At 47.3% G+C, this 12,493-nt stretch overlaps 2 protein-coding genes across 2 annotated transcripts; one reads left to right on the forward strand and one right to left on the reverse strand.

The window, feature by feature from the left end:
- Nucleotides 1-2,883: 2,883 nt before the first annotated feature.
- Nucleotides 2,884-3,668, reverse strand: LOC133910043 (MAPK kinase substrate protein At1g80180-like). Its single transcript, XM_062352567.1, has one exon. The coding sequence runs from the start codon at nucleotides 3,483-3,485 to the stop codon at nucleotides 3,186-3,188; it is 300 nt and encodes a 99-aa protein (XP_062208551.1). The 5' UTR covers nucleotides 3,486-3,668; the 3' UTR covers nucleotides 2,884-3,185.
- A 1,880-nt stretch (nucleotides 3,669-5,548) lies between these two features.
- On the forward strand, nucleotides 5,549-6,280 carry LOC133910044 (germin-like protein 1-2). The gene has a single exon (XM_062352568.1). The coding sequence runs from the start codon at nucleotides 5,606-5,608 to the stop codon at nucleotides 6,278-6,280; it is 675 nt and encodes a 224-aa protein (XP_062208552.1). The 5' UTR covers nucleotides 5,549-5,605.
- Nucleotides 6,281-12,493: the final 6,213 nt, after the last annotated feature.

Below are 12,493 nucleotides of genomic sequence, written 5' to 3' on the forward strand. Positions count from 1 at the left end.
GTGTGCAATTATGTTGGAAAGAGTTGAGCTATGGGAGTTCTTGCATCAAAGGTGGCTCTAAACAACGTGTGACTGACTAAATGAAAGCATGCACTGGAGTTACCTCATCTGTGCTATCATCTGCACAAACATTATTAGCTTGACCTCCTGAACTTGTCAAGGGTTTTTCGCCTTGACTCATGGGCACCTGGCTGAGGGAATCTTCCTGAACGTCCTCTCTATCCGCGTTTCGGAGGACCATCTGCATCCAGTCCATTGCCCGTGTGGTTGGGTGTACTCTGACGAAGGAGCCATGGGACTCTCCAGCTGTGGTGTAGCCACCTGGGAACCTGCAGGCATGGTAGTGGCAAAGGTTTCAAGGAACATTGGGTCATTGAAGGACCGGTTTGCACTCCTGGCAGGCAAACTCTAACGGTTCACCAGCTACAGCGTGTCATGGTCGAAGACTTGTTGACAGCGGTGCGGTTTCCTCCAAGGCTGGTGGATGCGTGGTATAACGGTGGCCGCAGGGGATGTGAAACACACCAACCTCAGGCAGTCACCCCTCCTGCAGTGGAGAGCGGGGCTATATGTCGGGGAAGGCGAGGCCTGCATCTCCTTGCAATACCGCTAGTGGTCATCACACCCGCGGGTCTCCCAACCATGGATGTAGTCTCTGGAATCATGACATTGGCAGTACAAGCGTGACCATAGGGACCAGCTCTGATGGTGCCGCAACCCGCAGTGTCCCTTGTCATCCCTGCCCTCGTCGTCCCACCACCTTCTTGCCTCGTCAGGTGCTCTGTAACCTCTGGAGGGAGGATGAAATCGGGCTCCACCCCACCATTCGGAGCACCATAGCTCCATGGTAGGATTTGCTCCCATTGTCTACTTCGATCGCCTCCATTGTTCTGGTTGTCAGTGAGGAAAGTGAGATCTTGGATGACCTCAAGGTGTATGAACAGACGATACGTCTATCCCTTCTTCGGGCCAGTGGGCTCGTCGTGGTGGATGTCGACCACCGACAGCATGATGGAGGTCAATGGCTGTCAGGTTCAGTGATGGTCAACCACACAATCTTCAGAATGAGGCTTGGGTTGCTGCACCATGCCCAAAGGTCGTAGGTCCTAGTCCGCTCGCGTCGCCTGGAGTGTTCTTCAACGTAGTACACTGCACATCTCCGGCCGATGACTTGTGCAGCAAACTCTTCTAGGAAGGCATGCACCGGGAGGCCTTCAATCCTCAGCTTGACATGAAAATCAAATTTGGAAGAGTTAGTGTGCCTTCATTTGTTCCACGCTGCAAATCGGAAGTCTCTTCCTCAGTAGAGGAGCTGGTGTCTTCTGACGATGTCGTCGCGAATCTGATGGTTGATGAAAATGAGTAGGTAGTCTTCCGGATGGTGCTTCACTATCTGGAATTGATGCACATGTACACCAAACTCCTGAGAGATGGCATTAGTCAAGTGATAGTTCTCCATGGTTGTCGTCGGTCTATTGCCAACAAGCTAGCAAACAACGGCCCGACCAAGCAGGTCATTAAGGTTCCTGGCCACTGCCCCCGTCGCCGAGGCCGCCGCGAACTCCTGGAGGGGGCGCACGGAAGGGTCTCCTAGGAAGGTTGCCATGAGCTTGTCAAAGCGGCGACGAGGATTTGCTGGTGATAGTTGGGATGTAGGTGGTTGGTTTGCAAGCAAAGCTTGTTTGTAGGAGCAAGATGAAGTCTGCTGTGAGGACGCAGAGGAGCAAGAGGTTCTGGTATAAGAAGGCAAGAGAGAATCCGCGGCGGCTACGGTGGAGTCAGACGCGTATCGGCCCCCTTACTCTGGCAAGAATGTCCCGAAGCGCACTATGAACAACCCTACCACGATGAAAAACCCTAGCGCACAATACACCATAAACTAATGGATATGAATCTGTAAAAAAATAGTCAAAATTATGATTACTACTTTGTCCTCTTTAAATCTAATTATTTATAAATTTATCACTCATTCTATTTCTAATAGTACTTCATGTGTGATTTTTTGTTGCACTGTGTGTGCTTCAAGTCACCAATCATTATATCATTCTGTAACCGAACAACAAGCTGATCATCGAAATAGATGTTGTGGATATAAGTAACATTTCTCTTCTTCTTTCCATTGTTTGAATAAAGCATAGACAATCATAAATACAAGAGAGCTTGAATAGGACGAACCAGACTCACATAAAAGCATACATAAGCTTAATTTGCCCTGGCATATCATGTTTGTGTCATTTCCAAAAAAAAAAAAATCATGTCTTTATGCATCAGGGATTGTGCACTACTTGTGCGATTATTTTCTAGTCTGATCAAACGTACACTAAAGTATTACACGAGGTAAAATAAAAACTGCAAAACTCACTGGTGTGGTCAGAGTAGTGCACTGGGATGCTATATAAATTAGAATCTTCCAAGTGCAAGAAATTGCTACTTCAATATATGACCAGTGACGGTCTCAAAATCAACTCAACTCTGTAGGCTTCCTGAAGCGACATTTCACAAACATTTATTTTCCTGGCAAGTTGAGGCCATGCTACTGTTTGAATGGGAGGAAATTTTGTTCAGCGTCGTTGAATAGCAACTGCAAAGTCTGAACAGGAAGGGGAACCAAGTCTTGTAACTACAATTATAAAGTCAGGAAGGAAACGTAGCTTATCATTACTTATTTGCGAATGGCGTGGCGGCGTTGAAGAACAAACAGGAAGCTGAATCGTTCCATACGTACGAACAGAGAAAAAGAAGGCGAGACGAAAGGGACATGATATATACGGTTAATGTCACTTTCACGGTTTCCTAGCTAGTTTTCGCAAAGGAAATAATAGGTTAGGATGTTCAGGGTCATTCAGCAAATGTGCTGACTGGTGACGAGTGCGTGATTGATTGATTGATTGATTACCTATAAGGCTGCAATCGAGTCCAAACATGCAACTCACTACACTAAGTCCCAAGAGAAGACATCGACCAAGGAAATAGCACTGCACGATGCGACCCATTTTGTACCAACACAAACACAAGAAATTCAGTATCATGTGCTCTGATCATGCATGCTTTTCTAAATTGCAGTTAAGACTCACGACTCGATCCAAAGCTGCTTTAACTTTCGCCGAAAATCGAAAGCTGCTAGCAAGAAGCTAATAAGAGTGCAGCATGTGTAACCGTGCACGCCAGCCGGGCCAACGAGCTCGTCAGCGGCGCCGGCCCTTGGCTTTGCCGCCGTGGGACGGCTGCTTGTCCTTGCCGAAGAGGCTGCAGAAGCCACAGGCGGCGACGCGCGGGGACGGCGGGTCCAGCGCCGGCTGCACGTGCCTCGCCCTGTACCCGCCGTGCCGGCTCGAGCCGCTCCGCTGCTGCCGCGCGGCCGGCGCCTCCTTCGCCCGGGCAGACTTGGCGAGCTCGCCCGACGCCGACTGGCACTTGTCCTCCCACACCGTCCCCGAAGACCCCGACCGCCGGAACGTCTCGCTCGACCGCTGCAGCCCCGCCATGTACGCGCGCGGCTGACCAGACCACCACGGCACCACGTCGACGGGCCCCTCTCCTCCTCTCGGCTAATCGGTCTGTGGCCTTTCTTTCTACTCGTCGCCCGTCCGCGCGGCCTGTGCACCGCCTATATATCATTTTGCAGGCGCAGACGGAGCTCGGGAGTCAATGCAGATGTGTGCTTGCGCTGTGTGTACGGGCAGCATAAGGGTCGCCTTGTGCAGCTGCGGCAGGAGACAACGGCCGTCTCACTCCGAGAGGGCTGCTGGGTCCTGAACCTGTGATCAGACTGCATTAAATTAAGCCGGAAAGAAGTGGTTATTAGACTTTGACCAGGAAAACAAATACGACATAGTAGTAGTAGTACTAACTACTTATTGAATCAATGGAGTTTCAAAAAAAAAAAAAAAGAATCAGTGAGGTTTAAAAAATATCGAATCAATGGAGCTGAAGGAATTTACGCTTTGGTTGCGACCGACTTGCAATGGACTGAACAGGTGGAGACGCGTTCAAGCGATGCTTGCTGCTTTGTCCTCGTTTGGGTTGCTTAGCCTCCTCGTCTCCGGAGTCCTGGCTACTCAGGTGGACTTTGAATTGGTTTTACTACATCTTCAGGATCCGGTCGTGACGGTTTCCTTGTGTTTATTCAAACCGTGCATGTACGGCATCGGCTCCAGGCGTGCTAGTTTATTATATGTGTTTGCTAGAAGACTGAAGTTTAGTTGTGGTTCGGAATGATTGATACTACATGCAAAGATAAACGGACGAACCATATGAAGAGTAGGAGTGTGTTGATTGATGCGTGCAGAGACAAATGGGCGAAACTTTGAGAGGTGCGTGGGAATGGAATCATGCACAGAGCCATACTGGACTATCAATCGCGCACGTCTGACTTGAATCGGACTCTTAACATTGAATGCTTTGAAATTGTTTGTTCAAACGTTGGATGATCGATACTCAAGCTATATTCTGACCATGTAAGATATGGCTGACTAAAGCCCCTGTTTAGTGAGATTCAGGGGTTGAACACGTGAAGAACTGGAGAACAAATCCAGGAAGTTGTAGTAGGATACAAACAATCAATAGATTAGCTCTTTTTTTAAGCTGAAACAGAGACTGGCTGTCTCGTTCAAAAGAAAACAAGAAAAAACTTATCGTATACTACAACTCACCCATGAACTACCAGCCCGAGAGAATTAGCAGAGACATGCTACTGAAGTACTAGTACACCATGGCTTGTAAAAGTAACTGGAACGCACAGGAGTAAGCGTGGCCTCACCGTAGGATGATGAAATCGGCGGCACTGCCTCCCCGTCAAACAACATCACTGAATTGAGAGATCCATCGCGTTTGCACGTAGGGCCTTGCCAAATATTGACTCGCCCAGCCTAAATTGGGTGCTAATTTTTAGCTCGCCACAGCCCGTAGTTGGCGTCACCCAACCCCGTTAGTCAATTCCTAACTCCTCGCCAACGCGCGGGACAAACTAGCAGCGTGTAAATCGGCCGCCAAACTCTTGGCAGGGTTGGAGGGCACAATCCAAACATGTCCATAGAGATTGCACGTTGGACAAATGTCCTGCTCGGAGGCCCAAGCACGGCACGTTTCCATGTGTTTATCTCGGTGAACCTGGACTAAGACGATGGGCCTTTCTTCGAGTCCAATTGTAAACCTGTTCTGTTCTTCCGTATGTCCGCGCGCGTACCGCATGGCGTGTGTGCTATAGGCTGCGCAAAAGATTGTAGTCCCCACACCTGCCGGGCCGGCCGGACTCAACTTGTTCGACTCTCCCGCGAATCCAAATGGAAACGATCCCTCGAAATGGCAAGAGATACACCACCAGCGACAAACCGATCACGACGAGCAAGAAACCGATGGTCGGTTAGGTTACTGACCAGCTGCCATGCATCATTCATGCACGCGCTTTGCGACCCAGTAAGTAGCTAGGCCGCCTGGCGCCTGCACTTTCGGGCATCAGCATCCGCGTCAAGTCCACCCGTGCACGCTCTGCTCTGCCTACTATATATTGCACGACCTGCGATTACCCATGAATGACACAATCAAGACAAGGACCCAAGAGTAGATAGTACATCAGTGCACACTTCGCGATCTGATTAACGATCTGATGGCTTCAGCGGCTCGGACATCCCTTGTGCTCCGCGTCCTGCTCGCGGTGTCTGTCGCCGCGGTGGTGCCGCAGCGAGCCCTCTCGGACCCGACGCCGCTCCAGGACTTCTGCGTGGCCGACCTGCAGGCCACGACACCGCTCGACGGGTTTCTGTGCAAGGCGGCGTCGGCTGTGGTGGACGATGACTTCTTCTCCCGCGCCATCGTGCCGGCGGCCAGTACCCGCAACCCGTTTGGCGCCAACTCCACGCGCGCCACCGTGGCCACATTCCAGGGCCTAAACACGCTGGGGCTCTCTATCACGCGCGTCGACCTCGCGCCGGGCGGGCTCAACCCGCCGCACTCGCACCCGCGCGCCTCAGAGCTCGTGATGGTGCTCAAGGGCGAGGTCATGGTCGGGTTCACGACGGGGGCCAATCGGCTCTTCTCCAAGGTGGTCAAGGAGAACGAGCTCTTCGTCGTGCCCCGCGGGCTGCAGCACTTCCAGCTCAACACTGGCGCCAGCGATGCGGTGTTCGTGGCGATGTTCGACAGCCAATCGCCTGGCGTGGTCACCCCCACGTTCTCGCTCTTCGCGACAAAACCCGCCATGCCGATGGAGGTGCTCACCAAGACGTTCCTCATGGGCGTGGACGAAGTCGGCGCCATGAAATCCAAGTTCGTCGGCTTTTGATCGCCAAGATCACCGGTCTTGCAGCTTAGCTGCTAATTCAACCTCATTCGGTCATGCGAGGAGTGGATTCATTTGTTTTTTCTACGTGCACTTGTTTTATGTTTTCTGAAATTATTTTTGTGTCTCCACGTTTGTGTTTGTGCCAAAGTGCGCTTATTGAAAATAGAATGAAGTGCATTTCACTCCCTCCAACAATCACCTTTGTCCTAGTGACCGCTACACAAAACTTGACTTGATTTACTATCTCCAATATTCAAAACCGAATATTTTACCCCTGACCAATTTTTGCATGCTGTTTTACAGACGTGGCCTAATACATGGCAGTGAGTCAGCAAAAAAAGTAATTTTTTCCCTCTCACTGCGCAACAGAGGCGGACTCGCCGAGGCCGCGGAGCACGTGCGCGAGCTCGATGGTGGACATGTTGCGTTGCCATCGGCGTTGAACACAGGAAGGTGTGCCGGAGGTCCTCTGGACGGCGGCCACGCCAACGACAGTGGCATTGAGGACCGTGTCACCCTCCCTCAAGCCAGCCGCCGCCAGTCTCTTCCTCCATCTCCCCTGTTCATCTCTCTCGGCGTAAGACCAAATCCAAGCCGCCACCTCCTAATCTTCTCTCTCCCAGTAGAGCATCAACGCCAACTAAAAAACCAAATTTAAATATATCTTAATTTATATGTGATAAATGATTGATAAAGTTGATAATTTGGTTTGGTGATTTTGAAATTGCATGAGTATGTTTATGTATTAAAATTATGATCATGAGTAACAAACGTTGCAGAGAAAACGGAGTTGATATTTTTATCTCTGAGTCTAGAAAAATTTATCTCCCTAAACGATTCAGCGTTAAAAAAGTAAACTCACCAGATCGTCCAACGCTCAAAAGGTTTCACGTTGGAGTATTTCAGTGCAGATGCAAGATTTGAAGTGTACATCGGATGGTCCGGCGATGGGAAGCTCGACATGTCGGACTAATTTTTTCACAGAGGTTGCAAAGTGTATCCGGTAAGGTGTATATACCGGATGGTCCGACGATTGGATTTGTGAGCACCGAATGCTTCACCGGAGCATTTGTATCAGAGAGGTTGCAAAACGGCTTCTGGTGATATTGTACTTACCAGATGGTCTGGTGATGAACAAGGTGAGCACTGGAGGTTTCACCAGAGTATTTTTCAGGAGATTTATAGAGCAGGAAGAGATGTACACATCGGATGGTCCGGTGCTTGTACTGAGGGTGACACCGGATCGTCTGGTGTTCACGTTTTCTGTGTGATGTGTTTCAACGGGGATTTTGATGATGACTAACTGGACTTTGTACTTAACTATGAAGTTAGAGATACGTGTTTGCTTGTCTTATGGTGTGCAGGTAATGAATGCAACTTGATGGTCGACGACGGGATGATCAGGGCTAAGCAATGTGCTTGGTGTCGGACGATCAAGAAAGTCGAACAAAGTTAATGATGATCCTAGTTGTACACATAGAGAGCAAGCAAAGTATGAAAAGGTGGATGGAGACAGCGTGTTGATAAAGTTAAGTGAAAGGGATGTCGGTGGAAGTGATAAGGCGGCTCGAGAGATCAAGAGCGGGAGATACTTGCCAGCGGTTAAGATCACAAGACAGAGTACACATATCAATATCGGGCCGTTTGCGGTGTAAACAAGTAGCGGTGAGTCACACTTTGAGAAGCGTGCAAGGCGGTTTCGCAGTTTCGCCTCAAAACTATGGGAAAGAGGAGTGCACGTGGTATCATCACGAAGCTTGCGTCGAGACAAAGCTAAGTCATGAAGGCATCACGGCCATCCGATGGATAGGGTAAAAGATGGATAGAAATGCCCTTGGTAGTAGGTAGGAGTGTATTGGAAAAAATGAGTATTTTAGGAATAATCTAAGAAACTTATGGGTCAAGGAATCTAGGCTATAAATAGAGAGGGAGAGCTGGTTGAGCTTTTTAGGCCAGCCATTTGAAAGTTATGTAGTAGGGTTTTAGGAGAGAGATAAGTACTTAGCCTATGTATTAAAAGTGAGTTTTTTAATGTAAAATACTCTATAATCTTTCGAAAATAGGGATGCCATTTACAAGTAATGAAAATCATGATACCTCTTATGCTTGTGTTCATCTCCTTCTTGTTTCCCTCTATTGACTCCTTTGTTTCGTTGCAAGTTTTTCAGTGTTCATTGCCATTTTTGTTTTGAGAGCTGAATTTTTTTACCATGTTGAAGTGGTTCTTCTTGTTGCTAGAGACATAAAATTCACATTCAGAATTGATCTTGAATTCTCTTGCCTCTAAATCATCAGCTTGAAGAGTTTCTTCACCCGATGACTATCTCCTTGGATTTAAGTGTTTCTTTCTCAAATTGCAAGCTTTTGTGTACGATGAAGTATGGATTGGTTTTTAATGGAACCTAGTTTTCAATTTCATCTATGAGAGCCATGCTTTCTTCAAGGATCTTTTTGTGCAACGTGTTTCTCTTGAGTTTTTACTTCCCCATGTTCTTTTGAGACATGTTAGGTGAAAGATTAGGAAAAGGTCATCCAAGACTTTGGTAAGGCGCCTATTCACCCCTCTATAGTCGCATTCTCGGTCCAACAATTGGTATCAAAGTTGAGTTTGATCATGTGTGGATTTTAATTGGCTTTGTGATCCATAGGCGATAATGAAGAGATATGGGAAGATCCCTTTCTTCGAAGGTCATGATTTTCCGTACCGGAATGTGCGCATGGAGGAGCCAAGGAAGTTCTATATGGGAGATTGTAGACTTCAATTATGAAATTCCTATTGCTCGCACTTCTCAGACCCAGATTGGACAATATGAAGCCAACAATAAGGCTAGAAATATATTGTTCACCAGTCTGAATCGTAATGAGTTTGATAGAGTTTAGCATCTTCGTACCGCTAGAGAGATCTGATCCATTCTTAGTATCTTTCATGAAGGCACCAACCAGATTAAGGCTCGTCGCCAGAGCACATATAATCAAGAATATCATATGTTCGTGTAAAGCCCTAGAGAGACATCATGTTTGCTCAATTTGATGGGATTGTTAGCAATCTTAGATCCACTAAAATTTTGCCTTACTCTGATCATGAAAGGTCAATCAAGTTTCTCTATGCTCTTGACCATAGCATATAGAAAGTAAAGATCTCTAGCATTGAGGAGTCATCCAGTTATGACACATTGACTTGTGATAAACTCTTCAGCAAGCTAAAATTCATAGAAATTACTAAGGCGACTATGATAAGTCTAGAAACTCATTGTCTTAGAACATGGCGCTGGTTTTAGGACCTAGTGGTGGTAGTCAGGCTCAAGTTGGTCTTTCTTGTGCTAACACTTTACCTAATGGATTTGCTTTGTCTTCCTTGCTCTCTATCACAAAAGAGTGGGTGGACGCACTTGATGATGAAGATTTGGCATTGATTGTGAAGAAGTTCACTCGCTTCTATAACAACCGTCGAGATTGGAGGAGGAGTGGATCTTGTAATTGTTATGAGCATAGTAACACTACTTATTTCAAGGCGGACTGTCCCAAGCTCAAGAAGAAGGAATACCGTAACCACGACCATGACAAGCACAAGAAGAACAAGAAGCACTTTTTTAAAAACTGCAACAAGATGGCCAAAAAGGTGGTCAAGGTGTCTTCACGAGCTTTTGTGGCGGCACTCAACGACATCAACACTTTCTCAAGCGAGGATGAAAGCTCGAAGGAGGAGGAGCAACCCTTGAAAAGCAAGAAGAAGAACAAGGACTTCACCGGCCTTTTCTTCATGGTGTATGACAACGACATCGACCCCAAGCTTGATCTTTCTGAGGTATCATATTCTTATGACCAACTTTTTGTTCAGGTTGATACCTTGAATGATACTCTTGTTAGTCAGGATGGATTACTTAAGAAAGTTGCTCCAAAGGTTAAGGAACTCAAATCTATGCTAGAATGTTCTTTATCTGAGCTTGAGTTGCTTAGGTCTATGGCTAGGGATGAGGATTGTGAAAGTTGTGTGGTTGTCATGACTGAGCTTGCCGAGCTTCAGAGTTTGCATGCTCAAGTCATCAGTCAGCTTGAGACTGCTGAGAAGAATCTATTTGAGGAGGAGTCTAAACATACTCTCTTAGGTGCTTGCAAGAATTACTCTTTTCTCACAAAGTATGTTGAACTGAAAGTCGAGCGCATTAAGGAGCTAGAGTCTAGATTGGAGAGTGCTGAGAGTTCTAAGGATGTGTAGCCAAATTATTCCACCTGCATAGTCCTTAAGCACAAACTCAGTTGGGTTAGAGGGCAAGTTCAGAAGCTTATGGCTGAGAATGAATATCTCCTTTCTCTTATGAAGAAGTGTTCAGAAGGAAAGGGCAAAATAGATTGGATCTTGGTCAAGATCAAGATGTGTGTGGATTAGGCAGCATTAGCTCTAGGGTTGGGTTTTGATAGAGTGGCCTACAGTGGGCCAAGTAAGATTGTGTTCACCACACCCACCACTCTTGAGAGTGAGAAATCTAAAATCAATGCCACACACCCTATGCCAGAAAAGAACAATCACACACCACAAATCAAGAAGAGAAAGCTTACAAAGACATAACACAAGAGAGCTCCTCAGCCTAAGAAGAAAGCTCCTATGACATAATCTAGAGTGATCCCTGAGAGATTCTATGTGTGCACTTACTGCCAAAAAGAGGGTTATCTCATCGAGTTTTGTTTTTGCTGTAGGAGAGATGAGCGGCATGATTAGAAGTGGAGCACTCAGGACATGTACTGCCCCTCTTTCGGTGTACATGAGCCTTTTCCTCGCTCTCGCGCATGAGTTTTTGACATTTCTTAGCTCTCTTCTTGAGGCGATGCCCGGCGTAGACCATACCATGATTCATATGGTTTTGGTTCGTGTAAGAGGCTTTGAGTCACAACGCTTTTGCGGACCACATTTTCCACATTGTGGTACTCGCCCCCGACGTGCTATAGCTGTTTTACCTACACTTGTTTGTACTCCTTCGACTCGAGCGACTCGGTGCTGGATTCCCAAGAAGTTTCTTACTTACCCCAGTACTGAGTACTCGAGCTCTCCTTACCTGATGTGGGTGGCAGGTGGAGGCTTGAAGAACAAGTGGCTCATCGACTCTAGTTGTTCGTGCTATATGACCGAAGATGCATCATGGTTCTCCAACCTCACCCCGAAGAAGTGGCATGAGTACATCACATTCAGGAATGGTAGAAAGGGAATAGTGCAGGCCAAAGTTATGCTAAAGGTGAATGAGAGTTTTACTCTCAAAGATGTGACTTTGGTGGAGCATCTGAGATACAATTTATTTTTTGTATCTCAGTTGTTGGATGAGGACTTGGAAGTGCACTTCAAGCATGATGCTTCTCAAGTTTCTGATTCCTCGGGCGCATTGATTTGTCGGATTTCTCGAGTTAGGAGAGTTTTTGGAGCTGATTTTTCTGAGTTCCATGGTTCTTCTCGATGTTTAATTGCACAACCTTTTTCTGAGCTTTGGATGTGGCATAGGAGGCTATGGCACATGAGCTTTGATTTCCTTTCTCGTTTGAGTGCCATATGTTTGATCCGAGGATTACCTAAGCTCAAATTTGAGAAGAATCTTATTTATGCTTCTTGTCAGCATGACAAGATGGTTGCCGCCTCTCACCCATCAGTCAATCTGGTGATGACTAAACGACCGGGATAACTTCTCCATATGGATATTGTTGGTCCTTCCTGAGTTCGTTCGATGGGTGGAAGTGGTATGTACTTGTCGGAGTATTGCGTAAGGGGCATCCTAGCTAACGGGCTTCATTATGGGTATGAAGACCGGCAGGAGATATTTCCTGAACACTGGCCTATCGCGCGACCAGGTCCAAGCTCGTATGACCAGCCTTCTTGCGATATTATGAGATCCCATGACCAGCCCTTGCTAGTCATGGGAACAGTCCTTACCTAACTCATCTAATCACATTTATTGCTATCTACTTAGGTGTTTTTCTTCCCCAGACACATCATCCAGTAAACAAAGTTATGGCCGATGCGGTTGGGCACTGCCCCATCCTGTAGCATTAAATTCTACGGATGGGGCCTTGTGGGCCAGCGTAACACCGCACGGCTAACGAGACAGGATCTGCAAAACAATCATTCAAGTGGACGGTTATACAGGTAGACTCGCAGGGCGTAGGGACATGATGGCTTGGTAGATGATCTTACGGCGCACGGTGATGGGACGGGCCAGGCGGCCAGGGAAG

This window comes from Phragmites australis, chromosome 2, assembly GCF_958298935.1.
Source record: "Phragmites australis chromosome 2, lpPhrAust1.1, whole genome shotgun sequence".
NCBI lineage: Eukaryota > Viridiplantae > Streptophyta > Magnoliopsida > Poales > Poaceae > Phragmites > Phragmites australis.

What these genes read in the sequence shown, in the direction of transcription:
- LOC133910044 (XM_062352568.1), top strand. Translation starts at nt 5,606, where the DNA reads ATGGCTTCAGCGGCTCGGACATCCCTTGTGCTCCGCGTCCTGCTCGCG.
- LOC133910043 (XM_062352567.1), bottom strand. Translation starts at nt 3,485, where the DNA reads ATGGCGGGGCTGCAGCGGTCGAGCGAGACGTTCCGGCGGTCGGGGTCT.